The 17,584-nt window shown below is 38.5% G+C and overlaps 1 protein-coding gene and 1 pseudogene across 2 annotated transcripts in view; one reads left to right on the forward strand and one right to left on the reverse strand.

Annotated features, from left to right (window-relative positions):
• Positions 1 to 1,889: 1,889 nt before the first annotated feature.
• LOC127424594 (probable glutathione peroxidase 8) lies at positions 1,890 to 2,565 on the forward strand (annotated as a pseudogene).
• Positions 2,566 to 7,208: 4,643 nt separating this feature from the next.
• The window catches only part of LOC127424626 (leucine-rich repeat-containing protein 75B-like), a 42,015-nt gene continuing 31,639 nt past the window's right edge, over positions 7,209 to 17,584 (reverse strand). The window contains exons 4-6 of one of the 2 annotated variants that reach the window (XM_051669981.1): positions 10,694 to 11,039; positions 9,475 to 9,676; positions 7,209 to 9,163 (exon numbers count right to left, since the gene is read on the reverse strand). In XM_051669981.1, coding sequence (XP_051525941.1) covers positions 9,150 to 9,163; positions 9,475 to 9,676; positions 10,694 to 11,039 — 562 coding nt within the window. In that variant the 3' untranslated portion in view covers positions 7,209 to 9,149. Of the gene's footprint in view, positions 9,677 to 10,693; positions 11,040 to 17,584 lie in introns of both variants that reach the window. The other variant, XM_051669980.1, reaches the window with a different exon arrangement.

Below are 17,584 nucleotides of genomic sequence, written 5' to 3' on the forward strand. Positions count from 1 at the left end.
AATTGTATTCCTCAGGATTAATTTTATTGTTGAACAAATACAATGCTCTCAGTCAATCCAAAATGTTATTGAACCTCAAACCTGAATGTTTAAAAAAGAAAGAGTTTTGTCTTTCTCTAGGGAATATATAAGTGTGCACAATTATTAGGCAACTATTAGTGTGCACAATTATTAGGCAACTAAATTACAATTGTTTATTCTACATTTTTAGAGTAGTTGCAACAAATAAGTAACACAAAATGACAATTAAATAACATTTTTGGCCTTTCAAATATATTCAGTGACCAATATAGCCACCCTTCTTTTCAGTAACTGCCATGAGCCTTCCATCCATGGAGTTTGTCAGTTTCTTGATCTGTTCACGATCAACTTTCGCTGAAGCAGCAACCACAGCCTCCCAAATGCTGTTCAAAGAGGTGAACTGATTTCCCTCACTGTAAATCTCACGTTTGAGAAGGGCCCACAAGTTCTCAGTAGGATTTAAGTCAGGTGAGGAAGGTGGCTAAGTCATTATTTGGGCATCTTTGTGGCCCTTGCTGGCTAGCCAAGCAGTGGAGTACTTGGATGCATGTGATGGAGCATTGTCCTGCATAAAGATTATAGCCTTCTTGAATGCTGAGGACTTCTTCCTGTACCACTGCTTGAAGAAAGTACTTTCCAGAAACTGGCAGTAGGTTTGAGAGCTGAGTTTCAGTCCATCTTCAACTCGAAAAGGTCCAACTACCTCATCCTTAATGATAGCAGCCCATACCAGTACTCCTCCTCCACCTTGCTGGCACCTGACTCGAAGTGGTGTCCTGTGTCCATTAGTGATCCAGCCACGGGCCCATCCATCTAGTCTCTCTCATTTCATCTGTCCATAAAACCTTTGAAAAATCTGTCTTCATGTATTTCTTTGCCCAATCTTGACGCTTCAGCTTGTAAATATATTCAGTGGTGGTCGTGTTTCAGCCTTCTTGACCTTGGCCATGTCTCTGAGCACTTGACACCTTGTACTTCTGGACACTCCAGGTAGGTTGCAGTTCTGGAATATGGTAGTATTGGAGGATAATGTGTTCCTGGTAGCTTCACGTTTAATTATTCTCAAGCCTTTTGCAGTTAATTTGCTCCTTTTCTTCTCCATGTGTTTTTTGCGCCCCAGTTGACTATTTGCCACAAAACGTTTGATTGTCCGGTGGTCACGCCTCAATAGTTTAGCTATTTCAAGAGTGTTGCATCCGTCTGAAAGGCATTTTACAATATTTGACTTTTCAGTGTCAGTTAAATCTCACTTTTTGGCCCATTTTACCTGAGGCAGTGAAGCTGCCTAATAATTTTGCACACCTTGATATAAGGTGTTAGTCACTTTCGCCACACCCTCCCTCATTACATAAATGCATACCACCTGAAAATTATTGAATCCAAAAAGAATTCAAGTTTATATGGTTTGGAGTTGGAAAATGTGCATGGAAATAATGATAAGATCAGAATACTCACTTGCCTTATAATTGGGCACGCAGTGTATATATTGAGGCATTACCTTCTACCATCACCACACTGTCTGTTGCCAGAGTACCTTTATGTTGGGACGTAACCAAATTTTTGTTGTAGTAATGATAACTGGAGTAAATACGGTATTTTGGCTGTAACTTGTGTTACCATTGCAAATGTTTATGAAGGGTTTGTACAGGTTCATGGTTTTAATCAGGATTAAATCAGGATTACATTTAGTAAGGTTGCTGTAATACATTATAATGTAATAACAATGTAATAAAAGTAGCTGTTCTACCACATGTTGCTTAAAACCAAATTGGTTTTCAGTATAAACACGTATCCCTAACGTTATGGCAAGTAGACTTCAGTTGCTCCACCTTTTTACTCTCTTGTGTAACATGATGCCTTGATGCCTTGATGCCTTCAACCGATGTGTAATCTCTGGGTTTTTCTTCATATATTCATTCCTTCAACATGGTGGCGCTTGGGGGATACTCCACCAAATCATCTGCTTCAAGAGCTCGACTTTTCATAGTCTTATTAAGTGTTGCCGTGTGCGTGGGCTCCCTGTATCTACTGCAGAGTAAACTATCAAACGTCCCGAAAACAGAAAAACTTCTACACGTATGAAGTTATGGACGCAAGAGGGAGGACCATCTCACTGGAGAAATACAGGGGAAAAGTAAGTTATTCAAGTTCGTGTGCAGAAAACTTTTAAATAGTCAACTTGTCATTTTTAGTCTTTTGAAAAATGTCACATGTAGAGGTGTTTTCATTTGACGGCTCGCTGTCTCTGGTAATAGGTCTCTCTGGTTGTAAACATGGCGAGTGGAAGCAAGTTAACAGAGCTGAATTATCGAGCTCTGCAAGAACTTCACTGAGAGCTCAGCACGTCTCATTTTAACATGCTCGCCTTTCCTTGAGCACAATATGGCGACACCGAATCAGGTACGAGTCGAGAAATTGAGGCTTTTGTGAAATCCAACTATGGTGTTCCCCATCTTCAGCAAGATCAAAATGATGGGATCTGAGGCGGAGCCTGCCTTCAAATTTATTACAGGTAGGCACATTCTGAGAATCATACACACATAAGATTACATTAAAACAATGTAGTAACTGCATGTGTTCACTTGGTCTGGTTAGATTGTACTCTACATCAGTGGTTCTCAACAAGGGGGCTGCGGCACACTAGGGGGCCTCAGCAAACTTTCAAGGGGGCCGCAAGAGGACTCACAATTATTATAAATAGTTTATTTTAAAATAAGCTTGATAAAAAATGCTTAAAAATCAAGACAAATGCCTGCAATTTATAAGCTGACAGTTCCAGAAACTTATGAATGACAAAATTGTGATGAATTATTTTAATCCGTTGACACTCCTAGTTTCGAGTAGAGGCCTTAACATTTTTGACAGTGGGGGACCTGCACTACATATGTGTGGACACCCTTATTCCAGGGAAGACAAATCTTAATGCTATGAAATATAATGAGATTCCAACTTTGTGGCAACAATTTTTGGAGGGCCCTTTTCGGTTTCAGCTTGACAGTGCCTCTATGCACAAAGTGAGGTCCATAAAGAAATGGTTTACTGTGTCTGGAGTGAAAGAACTTGACTGGCCTGCACAAACTCCAGACCTATGCACCATTAGGATAAATCGAATGCCGACTGCGAGCCAGGCCCCATCGGCCAACTTGATGCTTTAGAAATTATGGTTTCGATGTCAGGAAGTGAGTAAACATAGCAATGGAACACAGAACGCCATATAGTCACACCTGCTGCTTAAAGTCCATATTAAGAATGACATAGGCGTACTTTTTTGCTTTATGTGATGTCATAAAAGAACATATATGGACCAGCAGAATATTTAGTGCGAGCCCGTATAGGCTACCCTTAATAATGCGTTTTGTCATTGCTTTGTATAAATTAGGTTCCCGCGAAGAGTATCATGTATTAACATACATACACCACATCTCTGCACATGAGCAAAAGGTATTTTAGAATACGATTGAGAAAGTAATCGGATTCAGACATTTACATGGTTAATATTTGTCTTTTAATCTGATTATTTTAGATCTACACCACCCCTTCATTCGGATTTAAAATTTCATTCAGATCCAGCTCAGTCGGATCATTTGTGTGTTTACATGAAGGTTTTTCAATCCGATTGAGCTATCAGTCAGATTATAAACTGATTATTTGGTTGCATGTAAACGTAGCCACTGTGGCTAAAACCGCAGTGTTGTGCTTACCAACTCTTCTTCTTAACCGTTGCTCCTTTATCCAAACAACATGCCACCTTAAAAACTCAAACGAATGTTGTTCATGATTCGGGAAAGTTACATAATAGGAAAACCAGTACTTCAGTCCCTTTTCTTGTTTATTAAAGCTGCAATTGAGCCTATCTGCCAGTTATCTGCTGTTATTGTTATTCACTGATCCTCAGTCAGGCTTTTGACATTTTAATAGTTTCATTGATCATACCTTGTTGAGATTTGCTTAGGAACTTCACTGAAACGAATATTACTTCGAAGCATTTCTGTTTCTTATATAGCCTACGCCTAAACAAAGGCTCTTATAATGTATTTTTGTCCACTAGATGGCAAAATTGTACAACATCACAAAGCTCTCTGTATAATCACTAAAAATGTGCTCAATATCATATACAACATGGTCAGGACGTTTAGTTGTTGCTTTTGTCTGATGTCAAGAGTATGTTTTTTTATGTCTTAAGTTTATTTATTCCACATTCGCTGATTGACAGGGGCAGAAATGGATTCAGAAGAAGAGAGTCTTTGTAAAGAACAAAGCAATAAGCTTGATGTCCATCTCTTCCATCTCTCAGCCTGCAGCAATCACCTTCCCTGTCCTAATGTTTAACAGCTATAGCCTGACCCAGCCAATCATTCACACAGTTTTTTTGTTGTTGTTGTTAGAGTGTTGTAAGAGGGGGGAAAACCTCAGTACCAAATGTACCAAGTATCCAGACAAGTGGCGACGTAATTTCTTAGCCTTCAAAGTTCAGCCTGGTGGGGTTACCACTGCCTGACTGTGCTCTGACATTTTGTGCGCTACGATAAAAAGGCCACGGCTCACTTTGACAGCACAGAGAGCCTCGTCAGGTCCATGGCTGGGCATAAAACAACATGGGAAACTTAAACACTGAACATAATGAATGAAAATAATAAAGTGTTTCCTTGTTAGTATATAAAAAAAACTAAACAAACAGCAAACAAAAAAAAGTACCTGTGTTATTCAGAGCTTAAAGGGATAGTTCACCCAAAAATTAAAACTTTCTCATCATTTACTCATGTGTTTGACTTTCTTTCTTCTGCTGAACACAAACAGGGATTTTTAGAAGAATATTTCAGCTCTGTAGGTCCATACAATGCAAGTAAATGATGGCCAGAACTTTGAATCTCCAAAAAGCGCATAAATGCAGCATTAAATTAATCCATATGACTCCAGTGGTTTAATTTGTTTCTTCAGAAGTGATGCGATAGGTTTGGGTGAGAAACAGATCAATATTTCAGTCCTTTTTTACTACCAATCTCCACTGTCACTTTGTTCTTTTTCACATTATTTGTGCATATCGCCACCTACTGGGCAGGGAGGAGAATTTATAATAACAAAGGTCTTAAATATAGTTTTTTTTCCCCCCTCACCTACACCTGTAATATTGCTTTTGAAGATATAGGTTTAACTTAACTACGTAGAGGTCTGCATGGGCCTTAAAATGAAACCCGACACGTACCCTAGACCGTGAGGCCCGACCCGAAATCACTTACTATCTAATTTCTTTTCTTAGCACGTACTGTTGCAATAGGCTGTATTTTATGTAAGCATATAGGCAACATTCGTAACAGTACTGAAACAGTAAACAGTTTTAACAAGGCACAGCAGCCCCTCAGTACACTAGAGCAGAATGGAAAGAAGCATTGATTTACCATGTATTTGCTGAAACTTCACTTGGTGCAGAACAGTCTGGAATAATATTAAACAATGCAACAGTCCTCTCTTTACAGCCTGAACTTGTTCAGATTGTTGAATCTTTGTGACAACTGTGCTAAAAAAACAATCTAGACGCAGCGCAAAGAATGAAACAGAGCGCAGGTGTCTCAACATGTGTTTTTGAAAATTCAGAAGTTCTTTTTAACTTGACACGGTGTTTAAAATATGCCGGTCCTGCGCAAGACGTGGTGCAAATGTCAAAGCATGTCGTCCAGCATGTGTTTACGTAGGATAACAATGGAAAAACAGAACAGACGAGTGCAAAAACATGTTTGGTGTGAACGGCCCCTAACTCGTCCATTCACATGTGTCTGTGAGTGAGAGCGCATGTGCGAAACAAGTTTAGTAAGCCTGTTTATTTTTATATTCATACAAACCCGAACCCGAAGTCGGCCTGAAACCCGTCAGGTTCTCGGGTCCCGTCGGGCCCAGGTCGGTTTGCAGACCTCTATGAATTTGTATGGATTACTTTTATGCTGACTTTATGTGCATTTTGGAGCTTCATAATTCTGCACTGTAAGTACCTACAGAGCTGAGATATTCTTTAAAAAAAATGTGTTTGAGTTCAGCAGAAGAAAGACTGGGATTGCATGAGGGTGCATAAATGATGAGAGAATTTCATTTTTGGAACTATCCCTTTAAGCCATGAATAGTATACAGAAACCTTTTATTACTCACAGAAACACTACATTCATAGCAGAAAATAATTTACAGTTGGCACACAATATCCATCTTCTAAAACTGAGGTTTTGTGTTATCCAATCCATAATAAACAGCCTCAACTGTAGAAATGAGACTTCCGGTGAGCATGGCTTTTTTCCAATTTTTTATTGATAGACAATCAAGAACAGGAGCAATAGGAAATCAAGAACGAGAGAGGGGACTTGGTTGGGATCATCACCCGGACCGACCTCCAAACCTTTCTCCCTTTTCTTTTTATTATGGTTTGTTTAGCCATGGGGTGGCAGACAAGGACCTTGGCAGAAATTCTTCTGCAGTACTATGGGTCTGTATGCTTGTCACATCAACACAGACCATGACACGCATTATTCTCAACACCTCAACCCGGACTGTCTCCAAAGCTGTTACATAGTCCCGTTTACACAAGCAAATGTAACAGACAAGAAGAGTATGTGCATCTTGTTTAAGATCAATGTGACAAAATCAAGTGTACACACTGTTAAAAATCTGTTTACAGATGTTTAATATACACTCTTATACCCACAATCACATAAACACACAGACAAGAACCATACAAGCTCCACTTTATATTTGATTGGAGCTGGGCATCAGTGTCGTGTTTTATGCATCCGGATAGATGTCCTCATGAACGTTAGAATTCTGCCACAGTGAACAAGTGGGGCTGTTTTAAAGGAGTAGTTCACGCAAAAATGACAATTCAACGAAGAAAAACTATTCCTTAAACCTTAAAGAATTGTGTGTGTATGTGTGTAATATTCCCTCAAGCTATTGGAGGTTCAAGCACCATGCACCCCCATTATATAAAAAAGTCCTCTGTGTCTCCTCTGTGCACATCACTCAACAGATGGGCACATGACCACCTCCTACTGGCACTTTCAACCATCAAACACTTTCATGCTGATCTCCCATCTCTAGGAAATAAACACACAACTATTATTTTACCACACCCTAGAGATTCTTAATAAACTTTTATTACAGAATCGTTGAACAGTCTTACAAAGTACTGTTTAATACATGATGCTTGAAGCACAGGTTCAAAAGACACAGTATATGACAGACAGAGATAACTCATACAAACTTACACATAAACAACATGACAACGTAAGCTGCCGCTGAGTGCAAGTGTTTGCCTCTGTGTATAATGTTAACATTCTGGGTATTGAGACCTTGTATTGGTTTATATGAATAACAAGAACGTCATTATGCAGGTTAAACATCTGTATAAGCAGACGCAAGGGTAGTAACTGAAATGATCACAGGGCCATAACAACAAATGCAAATATCTATGCAAATAGTTCTACTTTTACGATAAGCCACTCGATTGAAATTTTAAATGAAAAATAGTTCAAACTACTTTAATATAGGGAACTATTTAGCAACGTTTTAGTTTCACAACATAAGAATTAACAAGAGGTTATTTCACATATAATCTGAATATAATTTATTGAGGCCCTGTGGAGATACATATTTGGCAGTGCATGTTGTGGGATATTAGAATATACTTAATATAACAGCCTACAGTAGTCAACAACAACACTGAGACAACATTAAACAAATACACCAAGATTTGACACATTTAAAAAAAAAAAAAGCCACATAAATAATGTTTACAACTAAGTGCTGGCAGTACAGTAACTATTTGTTTAGCTCCTTTTAGTTTCAAAATGATGGAAAAATGTCAGTTTTGTACAAGATGGTAATGCTACAATAAGCTTTGTTGTTGCATACCTGATCAAAATACTGACTAAAGTGCTCAGGTAATCGAAGGCCATGGAGCAAACATTAAATGACTCTAAGACATTTCAACATTGTTGTCATTATTGACCTGTCTGGCAAAATCACTTTAGGGTTTAAGTTAAAGATACAATTCAGTTATGTGTAAATACTATTTTATGTGTTAAAGGCAAGGATGTAACCAAATATTCAAGACTGGGGGAAGGATTGGGGGGCAAAGGTAAAATAAGAATTTGCCACTGAAAACCCATTTCGATTAGCCACAATTAGGAATAGTCAGGAGCTTCCAGGCCAGTTTACTTTTTGAATGATGTTAATAACATTTAACAAAGTTTCATACGTTTTAGTTTAGTTTACCAGACATGGATTATCAAGACTAGCTTCAGCAATGAGATTTTAAAATATACATTTATGGAAATGTAACCAAATTAAGAGGCATATCTCAATTTATTGAACTATCAATGTAATAGAGTCCTCTTTAAGTGAATGCTTGATCAACTTATCCTAAAGAGGGGAATAATGAAAACAACAGAGCACAGTCTTTGTTGACACAGCAAGACATTTTTAAGAGGTATTTTAAAGAGGTATACTATGACTTTACACAAAAGAATGAGCTTAAACATTCTGTAAACTCTTATTTTTGTTTAAATGTACCTGTTGTCTTCTAAGATACTATGGCTTTGTTCACCATTAGTAGACAACAAAAAAACAACCCCTGGCAATTCAACAGCATTACCTTTTTGTATCATCATTCACAACTAGGTGACAAGTGATGCGTGGGTATTCACAAGTGAACATTTTGGAAAGGGGGGAAAATGCAAAAGTCTTGACCTAGCAGTTTTGACCGTGTCACGTGATGGTGCTTCAGCTGTATAGTCTGTTGAGCTGGTTTCATGGCTTTTGTTGAGAGATTAGTAGAGCACACACAGAGTGGCAATAGGTCCAGTCCGCTGCGGCAAAGATGGCCTCAGAAATTCAACACTGACAAATACGACCAAACCTAACCAGACCCCACAAAAATCGCTAACCATACCTTAGTTACAAGCTGGGTCCTCGGAGCTTAAAATCCACCGTTGGTATGTATCAGCCAGTCAACTGACTCTATAAACACTGGGATATTTTCATTACCATTTCTTCTGTCCATCACTGGTTCTTCGTGAGAGAATAGAGGCATAAGAAAGCATCTTCTACAAACCTCTCTGTGGCCCCCTCCAATGAACCGCCAGCTTGTGTCAAGGAGCATCATCTGCCAACACAGTAAGTTGATGGTGAAGCTTTTGAAAAGTTCTGAATCAGCATGTTTCACCATTTGCTGTGTTCAGATGGTTAGTCGTCCCACTGGTTACAACTGCTGTTGGGAATGTGATGGTGTTGGTTCACATATAACCACAATAGGAAAATCATGGGGCTGCAGTGGAAGAGGGAGAAGGTGAAAGGTGTTGACTGGGGAAAATGGTGCAGAGAGAAGAGAGATCTCTCATTCTTTCTTATATTCATCCCATCATTGGGTAACAACAGAAGCGATTCACCTCTCACAATGGTGCAAGGTAAAACTACCTGAACTTTTCTGTTCTCCAATACTCCATGGCTCCAGGTCCTCCTCCTCCTCGTCTTCTTCGTCCTCCTCTTCTTCATGGTGGCTGGGTTCTTCAATGGAGCTCTCCATGCGGTAGAAATAGGGCTGACGTTCTGTGTACTCGTAAATGGTGGGCAGACTGCTCTTCAGGCTACAACGCCGCCTTAGGGCCACCAAAAGGGGCTGTAGAGAACAAAGGAGACACTATAATGAACTATAAATGTCAACTAATTATGCAGACAATTCAGTCTTAATTGGCTTTCTCTGCCAATAGAAATCTGATTAAAATTGTGTAATGCAAATAACCATCTTGCTTAATGTGATTCACCTAGTAGGAAATATTCCTAGATCAACATTCTTGAGGGTCCTGGTACAACGATCCTAAGAACCACTACAATTTTAGGTTTAGGGTCTGGGATATGGCTAAGCTTAGGGCTGGGGTTGGTGCTTGGCCATTGGAAGTGTCAGAAATCTGAAAAATGCTGCATTTGAAGGCAGTGTATAGAGGTAGGAAGACATCAAGGCATGTCTGAGTTCAGTGTTTGCATTACATGAAAAATGGCATCTGAAGAAGTGGATAAAATAATTAAATAAAATTAGAAATTAAAATTTTTTAAACTTATTACATTTCTACTGATAAATAAGCATTGTAGTCATTAAATATGAACTTTTTATCTCTAAATAACTCTTAACACTACTTCGATAACACTAACTGAGATTATTAGACTATGTTATAATGATCTGGAAGCCTTGTTTCCTTAAAAGGTGCCTCCTTTCATATACAATGCACTGCTTGTGAAGTCAGTCACTCACTAGGCATCATGTCAGCTGCCTTTGGTTTCAGAAACAAGCAACATTCTTGTCTACTTATAATTTCTCTTTGATTTCATTGGTAGGCTAGGGGTAGGGATGGAGTTAGGGCTATGAATGTTTGTTGAAGGAATGTTGTTTCAGGATCAACCAAGGATGTTAATGTACTTGAAATGTTCTTTCTCACATAAAGCAGGAAAACATGTCATAGTTAGAAGACATTACTGTAACATTGTTTAAACTGTGTGTAGCTTTTAGGTATTCAGAACAATTCTGAGTCCTGAGTCTTGTAGTGCAACCTTGTTTTACAGAATTAGAGGCACTGGCTACCGTATTAGTAATAACAATAGGGGGGCTAAAATTGATGTTGTATGAATCTTCATGTTTCACCTGTGGCATGGTAAATATGTCCACGTTGTTGCCCAGGTCAACCCAGGCAAGACAAGTGAACTTCTTGGAGTCTTTGAAGGCTTCAGTCAGATCTTTAAGGATGCCAAGAGTCAGACAGTTCCCATTGAGAGCCAGTGTTGTGAGTTTGGGCAATGCACCCAAGAAGGGCAGAAGTAGACATAGGCCCTCGTCCCGGAGCTCAGTGAAACTGAGATCTACGGATATCACAGCACCCCCACTGGTCTGGAGGTAATACGCCACATGTTGTATGTCACGGGTTGACAAAGGGATGCCAGAGAGGTCCACCGAGTCACTGCAGAGTTTCTTCTGAAGCGTCGTTTTAAGGCTATGATTGAAAGAGGGAAAAAGTCATTAGACACTGAGGATTCTGCAAAGATTCCAAACAAACAGGAAAAATTATAGTAGGGGATTCAGCAGTATCTCCCTGCTGGATAGGAGCAGGGTGCTGTCATAACTTTGTGGTTCCAGCATTTTAAAATACAGAGGCAAAAGAGGCCCCCAGGATTAGATAGCTGTGGTGGGGTTAGAGTGCAGGATGTCATTGTGTGGGCTTGCATGTACATCAATGTCCAGTCTTTATCCAAAAGAAAATCACAAAATCCTAGTTGAAATTTTTGAATAATTGAAAATTCAGACTAATATTTTTTATTTTAACATTGTGCGATCACGTGTCCTCATGCGCGTTCATTGTGGTTTGGCTTCTCTATAATTCACATAATTTAATTTAATTTAAACCAACTTTTCTCAGTTCAGAACATTCTGGGCTGTCATTAAAGGGTTAAACTTTCGACGCACAGAGTCATGTGAAAACATAGCATGGCGCCAATCTCAGTGAAGTTTGCCTTTGGGAGAAATGGCAACAAAACTACAACTGGTAACAAACCTCTAAGTTTTTACATTGAAACCTATTTATATCAAAAGAGTAACATCCCTAGATTAATCTGATTTCTATTTTGAAAATGTCAGCAATTTATCGTGAAACAGCACACCGTTAAACACGATGACCTCCTGCGAGGACAATCGACCTTTTTCACATTAGAAATCCTTTATCCACTGTGCATTTTCTCATTGAGAATCAATGAGTGCATCTAAAAGCTGAAAAATATTGCTATCAAAGGCTGTATACGGAGTAAAGATGGAAATTAGGTGCATTTCAAACTGTTCGGAGACCAGTGCAGTCAGAAAACACATTGGAGGTTAAGTCATTCACTAATTAGGGAGCAAGCGAGTATCCGATAGCTTTCATATGCATCCAAGTGCATTTACTTCGAACTTCTGGTCAAAAGTTACGTTTCAGGCTGCAGATGATGTTTGCACAACTCAACGTGGTTGGCAGACATGGGACAATGGTATTCAGTACTTAGATTCAGAATTTACAATGGAAATGGTTTTTTTTTTGTTTTTTTTTCCTTTTACACCCAATTTGGAATGCCCAATTCCCAGTGCGCTTTTTTTTTTTAAGTCCTCGTGGTCGCATAGTGATTCGCCTCAATCCGGGTGGCTGAGGATGAATCCCAGTTGCCTCCACATCTGAGACCATCAACACGTACATCTTATCACGTGGCTTGTTGAGCACGTTGCCACGGAGACATAGCGCGTGTGGAGGCTTCACGCCATCCACCGCGGCATCCGCGCTCAACTCACCACGTGCCCCACTGAGAACGAACCACATTATAGCAACCACAAGGAGGTTACCCCATGTGACTCTACCCTCCCTAGCAACTGGGCCAATTTGGTTGCTTAGGAGGCCTGGCTGGAGTCACTCAGCACGCCCTGGGATTCGAAACCAGTGAACTCCATGGGTGGTAGCCAGCGTCTTTTAACAATGGAAAATTTTATTTTAACATGGTTGGCAGTGATTGGACGATGTTGGCCATTACTTGAATCAGAATTAATTATGCTAATTTCTAATTTGTAAAATGCTTCAGCACTAGCTTTGACTTGTTTATTTGACAGTGCAAGAGAGAATATTGAGATGTAGGAAAAAAACATTGTAACATAAATGTCAAATCAAGTCAAATAAATGTTATTTTTATACTGTAGTTTTTTTTTAGTTTTTGTTTTTTGGTGCTTTTTCCCAATACACATTTTTCCAAAGCAGCTTTACAGAAAATCAGCTGTAATGTCTTAAAAATATGAATTACCAACACTCCTGGAAACATATTAAACAATTTGAAAAAATATATGATTTTCTATAGCTTAGTATTCTTTAAATTTCACAACTTAGGCCCACTGTCCTCATATGAGGACATACATTTTTAGGAAAACTACTTTTTGCATGTTTTGCATCAAAAAGGGAAATGAAAAATGCACACAGCAGTCATGCTTGGGTCTCAGGAGGTCAATGTGCTAGGGAAGCAAGTAGGCTAAAGCTTATCAAAAGGTGTGTTTTAACAAATTTGCACATGAAGTACATAGGCCTGTAGTTGACAGTAATGTTAACAATATTGATTCTGATTAAATAAAAATGATTCCTTTGCAATCCTTTGTTAAAAACAAACTAATAAATCATAAGTCATAATTATAATTTATGCACATATTTACCCCTTACTGGCATTGACCACTTTTGCAGATATCAGAGGGCAACAAATGCTCCTGGGGTATTGACTGATGGTGATACTTGACTCTATAGTGGCTGGCCAGCCCTGAATTAGAAAAACAGCCCCAAACAATAATGTGTCTTCCACCATGCTTTACACTATGGTGTTTTTCTTTTATTTACACCAAACATAAGGTTGGATATTGTAGCCAAACAATCTGTTTGTGTCATCTGTTTAGAGTACTGCACCTAGTCCTTATCTTCCTGTAGGATATATATATGTGTGTGTAGATAGATAGATACAGTGAAGTCAGAAGTTTACATACACCTTATCCAAATACATTTAAACTCAGTATTTCACAATTCCTGACATTTAATCGTAGAAAAATGTCCCTGTCTTAGGTCAGTTAGAATCATTACTTTATTTTAAGAATGTGAAATGACAGAATAATAATAGAGAGAATGATTAATTTCAGCTTTTATTTCTTTCATCACATTCCCAGTGGGTCAGAAGTTTACATACACTTTGTTAGTATTTGGCAGCATTGCCTTTAAATTGTTTAACTTGGGTCAAACTTTTTGGGTAGCCTTCCACAAGCTTCACACAATAAGTTACTGGAATTTGGCCCATTCCTCCAGACAGAACTGGTGTAACTGAGTCAGGTTTGTAGGCCTCCTTGCTCGCACATGCTTTTTGAGTTCTGCCCACAAATCGGATTGAGGTCAAGGCTTTGTGATGGCCACTCCAATACCTTGTCTTTGTTGTCCTTAAGGCATTTTTCCACAACTTTGGAGGTATGCTTGGGGTCATTGTCTATTTGGAAGACCCATTTGCAACTGAGTTTTAACTTCCTGGCTGATGTCTTGAGATGTTGCTTCAATATATCCACATAATTTTCCTTCCTCATGATGCCATCTATTTTGTGAAGTGCACCAGTCCCTCCTAAAGCAAAGTACCCCCACAACATGATTCTGCCACCCCCCATGCTTCAGGGTTGGACTGTGTTTTCGGCTTGCAAGCCTCACCCTTTTTCCTCCAAACATAACGATGATCATCAGGCCAGAGGAAATTTATCCAAAAAGTAAGATCTTTGTCCCCATGTCCACTTGCAAACTGTAGTCTGGCTTTTTTATGGTGGTTTTGGAGTAGTGGCTTCTTCCTTGTTGAGCAGCCTTTCAGGTTATGTCGATATAGGACTTGTTTTACTGTAGATATACATATTTGTCTACCTGTTTCCTCCAGCATATTCACAAGGTCCTTTGCTGTTGTTCTGGGATTGATTTGCACTTTTTGCACCAAACTACGTTCATGTCTAGGACACAGAATGCGTTTCATTCCTGATCGGTATGATGGCTGCGTTGTCAAATGGTGTTTATACTTGAATATATGTAGACTTGATGGTCTCAGATGTGGAGGCAACTGGGATTCATCCTCAGCCACCCGGATTGAGGCGAATCACTATGCGACCACGAGGACTTAAAAAAAAAAAAGCGCACTGGGAATTGGGCATTCCAAATTGGGTGTAAAAGGAAAAAAAAACAAAAAAAAAAACATTTCCATTGTAAATTCTGAATCTAAGTACTGAATACCATTGTCCCATGTCTGCCAACCACGTTGAGTTGTGCAAACATCATCTGCAGCCTGAAACGTAACTTTTGACCAGAAGTTCGAAGTAAATGCACTTGGATGCATATGAAAGCTATCGGATACTCGCTTGCTCCCTAATTAGTGAATGACTTAACCTCCAATGTGTTTTCTGACTGCACTGGTCTCCGAACAGTTTGAAATGCACCTAATTTCCATCTTTACTCCGTATACAGCCTTTGATAGCAATATTTTTTTTCAACTATGTCTGGTGTTTATACTTGAATACTATTGTTTGTACAGATAAACGTGATACCTTCAGGCATTTGTAAATTGCTTCCAAGGATGAACCAGACTTGTGGAGGTCCACAATTTTTTTTCTGAGGTCTTGGCTGATTTCTTTTGATTTTCCCAAGATGTCAAGCAAGGTTGAAATTAGGCCTTAAAATACATCCACAAGTACACCTCCAATTGACTCCAATTAGCCTATCAGAAGATAATTGGCTAATGGTCTAAAGGCTTCACATCATTTTCTGGACTTTTCCAAGCTGCTTAAAGGCACAGTAAACTTCTGACCCACTGGAATTGTGATATAGTCAATTAAAAGTAAGACAATCGATCTGTAAACAATTGTTGGAAAATTTACTCATGTCATGCACAAAGTAGATGTCCTAAATGACTTGCCAAAACTATGGTTTGCTAATATGAAATATGTGGAGTGGTTAAAAAATGAGTTTTAATGACTAAGTGTATGTAAACTTCTGACTTCAACTGTAGGTAGATAGATAGACAGACAGACAGACAGAAAGATAGACAGATAGATAGATTTACATTAAATGCTTCTTTCTTCTGGGCTTGGGTAGTGCAAAATCATGCAATCACTTTGAAATGATTGACTCATGCAGTTTGCCACAGACCTGTCCAAATAATTGTAATAGTAGGAATTAGTGTATTAAAGTAGAATGTTTTTTTATTATTATTAATTTTATTGGCGCTCCTGTGTAGATCATTGTTTAATGATAATACATTTCAAAATAACATCAAAGAAAAAGACAAACTGTTTAATTTCTAGCCTTTTCCATTCCACTTTATATGTCTAATTTGAGTATGCACAATGAGAATTTTCAAATCATCTTAATTTTTTTTTTTTTTTTTTTTTTTTTTTTTAGATATGAAGGGGCTACGTTTTAAGTTTAGTCAATATGCACAGGCAAATCAGTCAGCAATCTTGATCGTTTGTCCTTTAGAATACTGATGTGTTGCTCTCAACAATACATTAGCAATACATTATCTCAAAAGTGCATTTAAAATGCTGATTTAAACGTATACTATAATTCAAATAATTCAAGCAAAATGACTCAAATAATCAGACCGAAGTATAAACACAAACTTCAAAAGCTCAGTTTTTCACCATAAAAGCCAAAGTTGCATTGCAAAAAAAAAAAAAGAAAGAAAGAAAAATAGCTCATTTATAAGGCGAGTTTAACACATTCTTTTAACATCTGATAAAATCTCCTGAAGACTAGGTTCCTTTCAAAAATAAATCTGTGTATTCTGTCTCAGAAGTCTCACAGTCAGAGTTCACTGCTGTTCTGCCAAACTCCACTGAACACTGAATCCCTGCTGTGGGTGTGCTGCTGTTTTCATATTTTTGGTTTCCAATGATGCTTGCAACAGACAGAATGACTGCATTTCTACTCAACCAGAATAAACCTCATGTTCTTTGAACAGTCAATATAGAGATAATTTCAATGTACAGTAGTTGCAATATCCTGATTTGGTTGATTTAATTGTTCTTTTTGCATTTGAAGATTAGGCTCATCAAAACGTTATCCTCTGCTCTGAAGAGAATAAGATTACTTTAGCAAAGTAATAGACAATATAATAGATATTATTGGAAAGTTAAAGGTGATGTGCGTTACTTTTTAATGTAAAGAGCTTTCTCTAATGCACTATCACAAGAGCGAATTAAACACGTTCATTAAAAAATAAAATAAAATAGAAATTAGTGTAGCTCCTTTAAAAAGAGAGCAGAGTAGCCCACACTAAACTTTTCCACAGTCCTCTATACAGCACCATAATTATGTCTGGGTGCTTCATTTTAACCCAATTTCAGTAACAGGATCAATAACATATAAACATAGACAAGCAGAAACAGACATCCCCTTGAAATGCACTCAGCACCACAGATCATTTGCATGATGTTTCTAAATGATTTGGGCAACATGGAAACAATGCACAATTTAAAATGGAAATAGGATGAGTCACGCAAATTACACTACCAGAAGGACAGAGATCAAAGGAATATTCATATGTGCTTTGACAAGAACACGCACACACGCACTGAGGTTGATATCTTTTCATAAAATCCTACTGACAGTCTTCCTCAATTTTCGTATCAGTGGTAGCAGGTGCCATCTCTCTTCTTTGTTTGGGCCCAAATTCAATTTATTCGCCAAATATATCTCCAGGTCCAATCCCCCCTGGCTTTGTGCTGTATACGAGAGCCCAATGGCTTTATTTTGACATGCAGTGGGTCTTTTAAGCTTGGTACCTCATTTTAGTTAACTCACAAGACATTTCGCTCTGCCTTAAAGCAGTGACATTTATGGGATCTCTGTGATTAAATAGCAATAGGCCAGGCCATGAAAAGACAGCGTGCTTTGATGAGATGCTGTAGAAATTCTTTGAAGGTGCTTTAGGAGTCAATTTAGATAAAAAGTCTAAGCTGGGGAGGTGCTTTTGA

This window comes from Myxocyprinus asiaticus, chromosome 33 (assembly GCF_019703515.2).
Source record: "Myxocyprinus asiaticus isolate MX2 ecotype Aquarium Trade chromosome 33, UBuf_Myxa_2, whole genome shotgun sequence".
NCBI classification, from domain to species: domain Eukaryota; kingdom Metazoa; phylum Chordata; class Actinopteri; order Cypriniformes; family Catostomidae; genus Myxocyprinus; species Myxocyprinus asiaticus.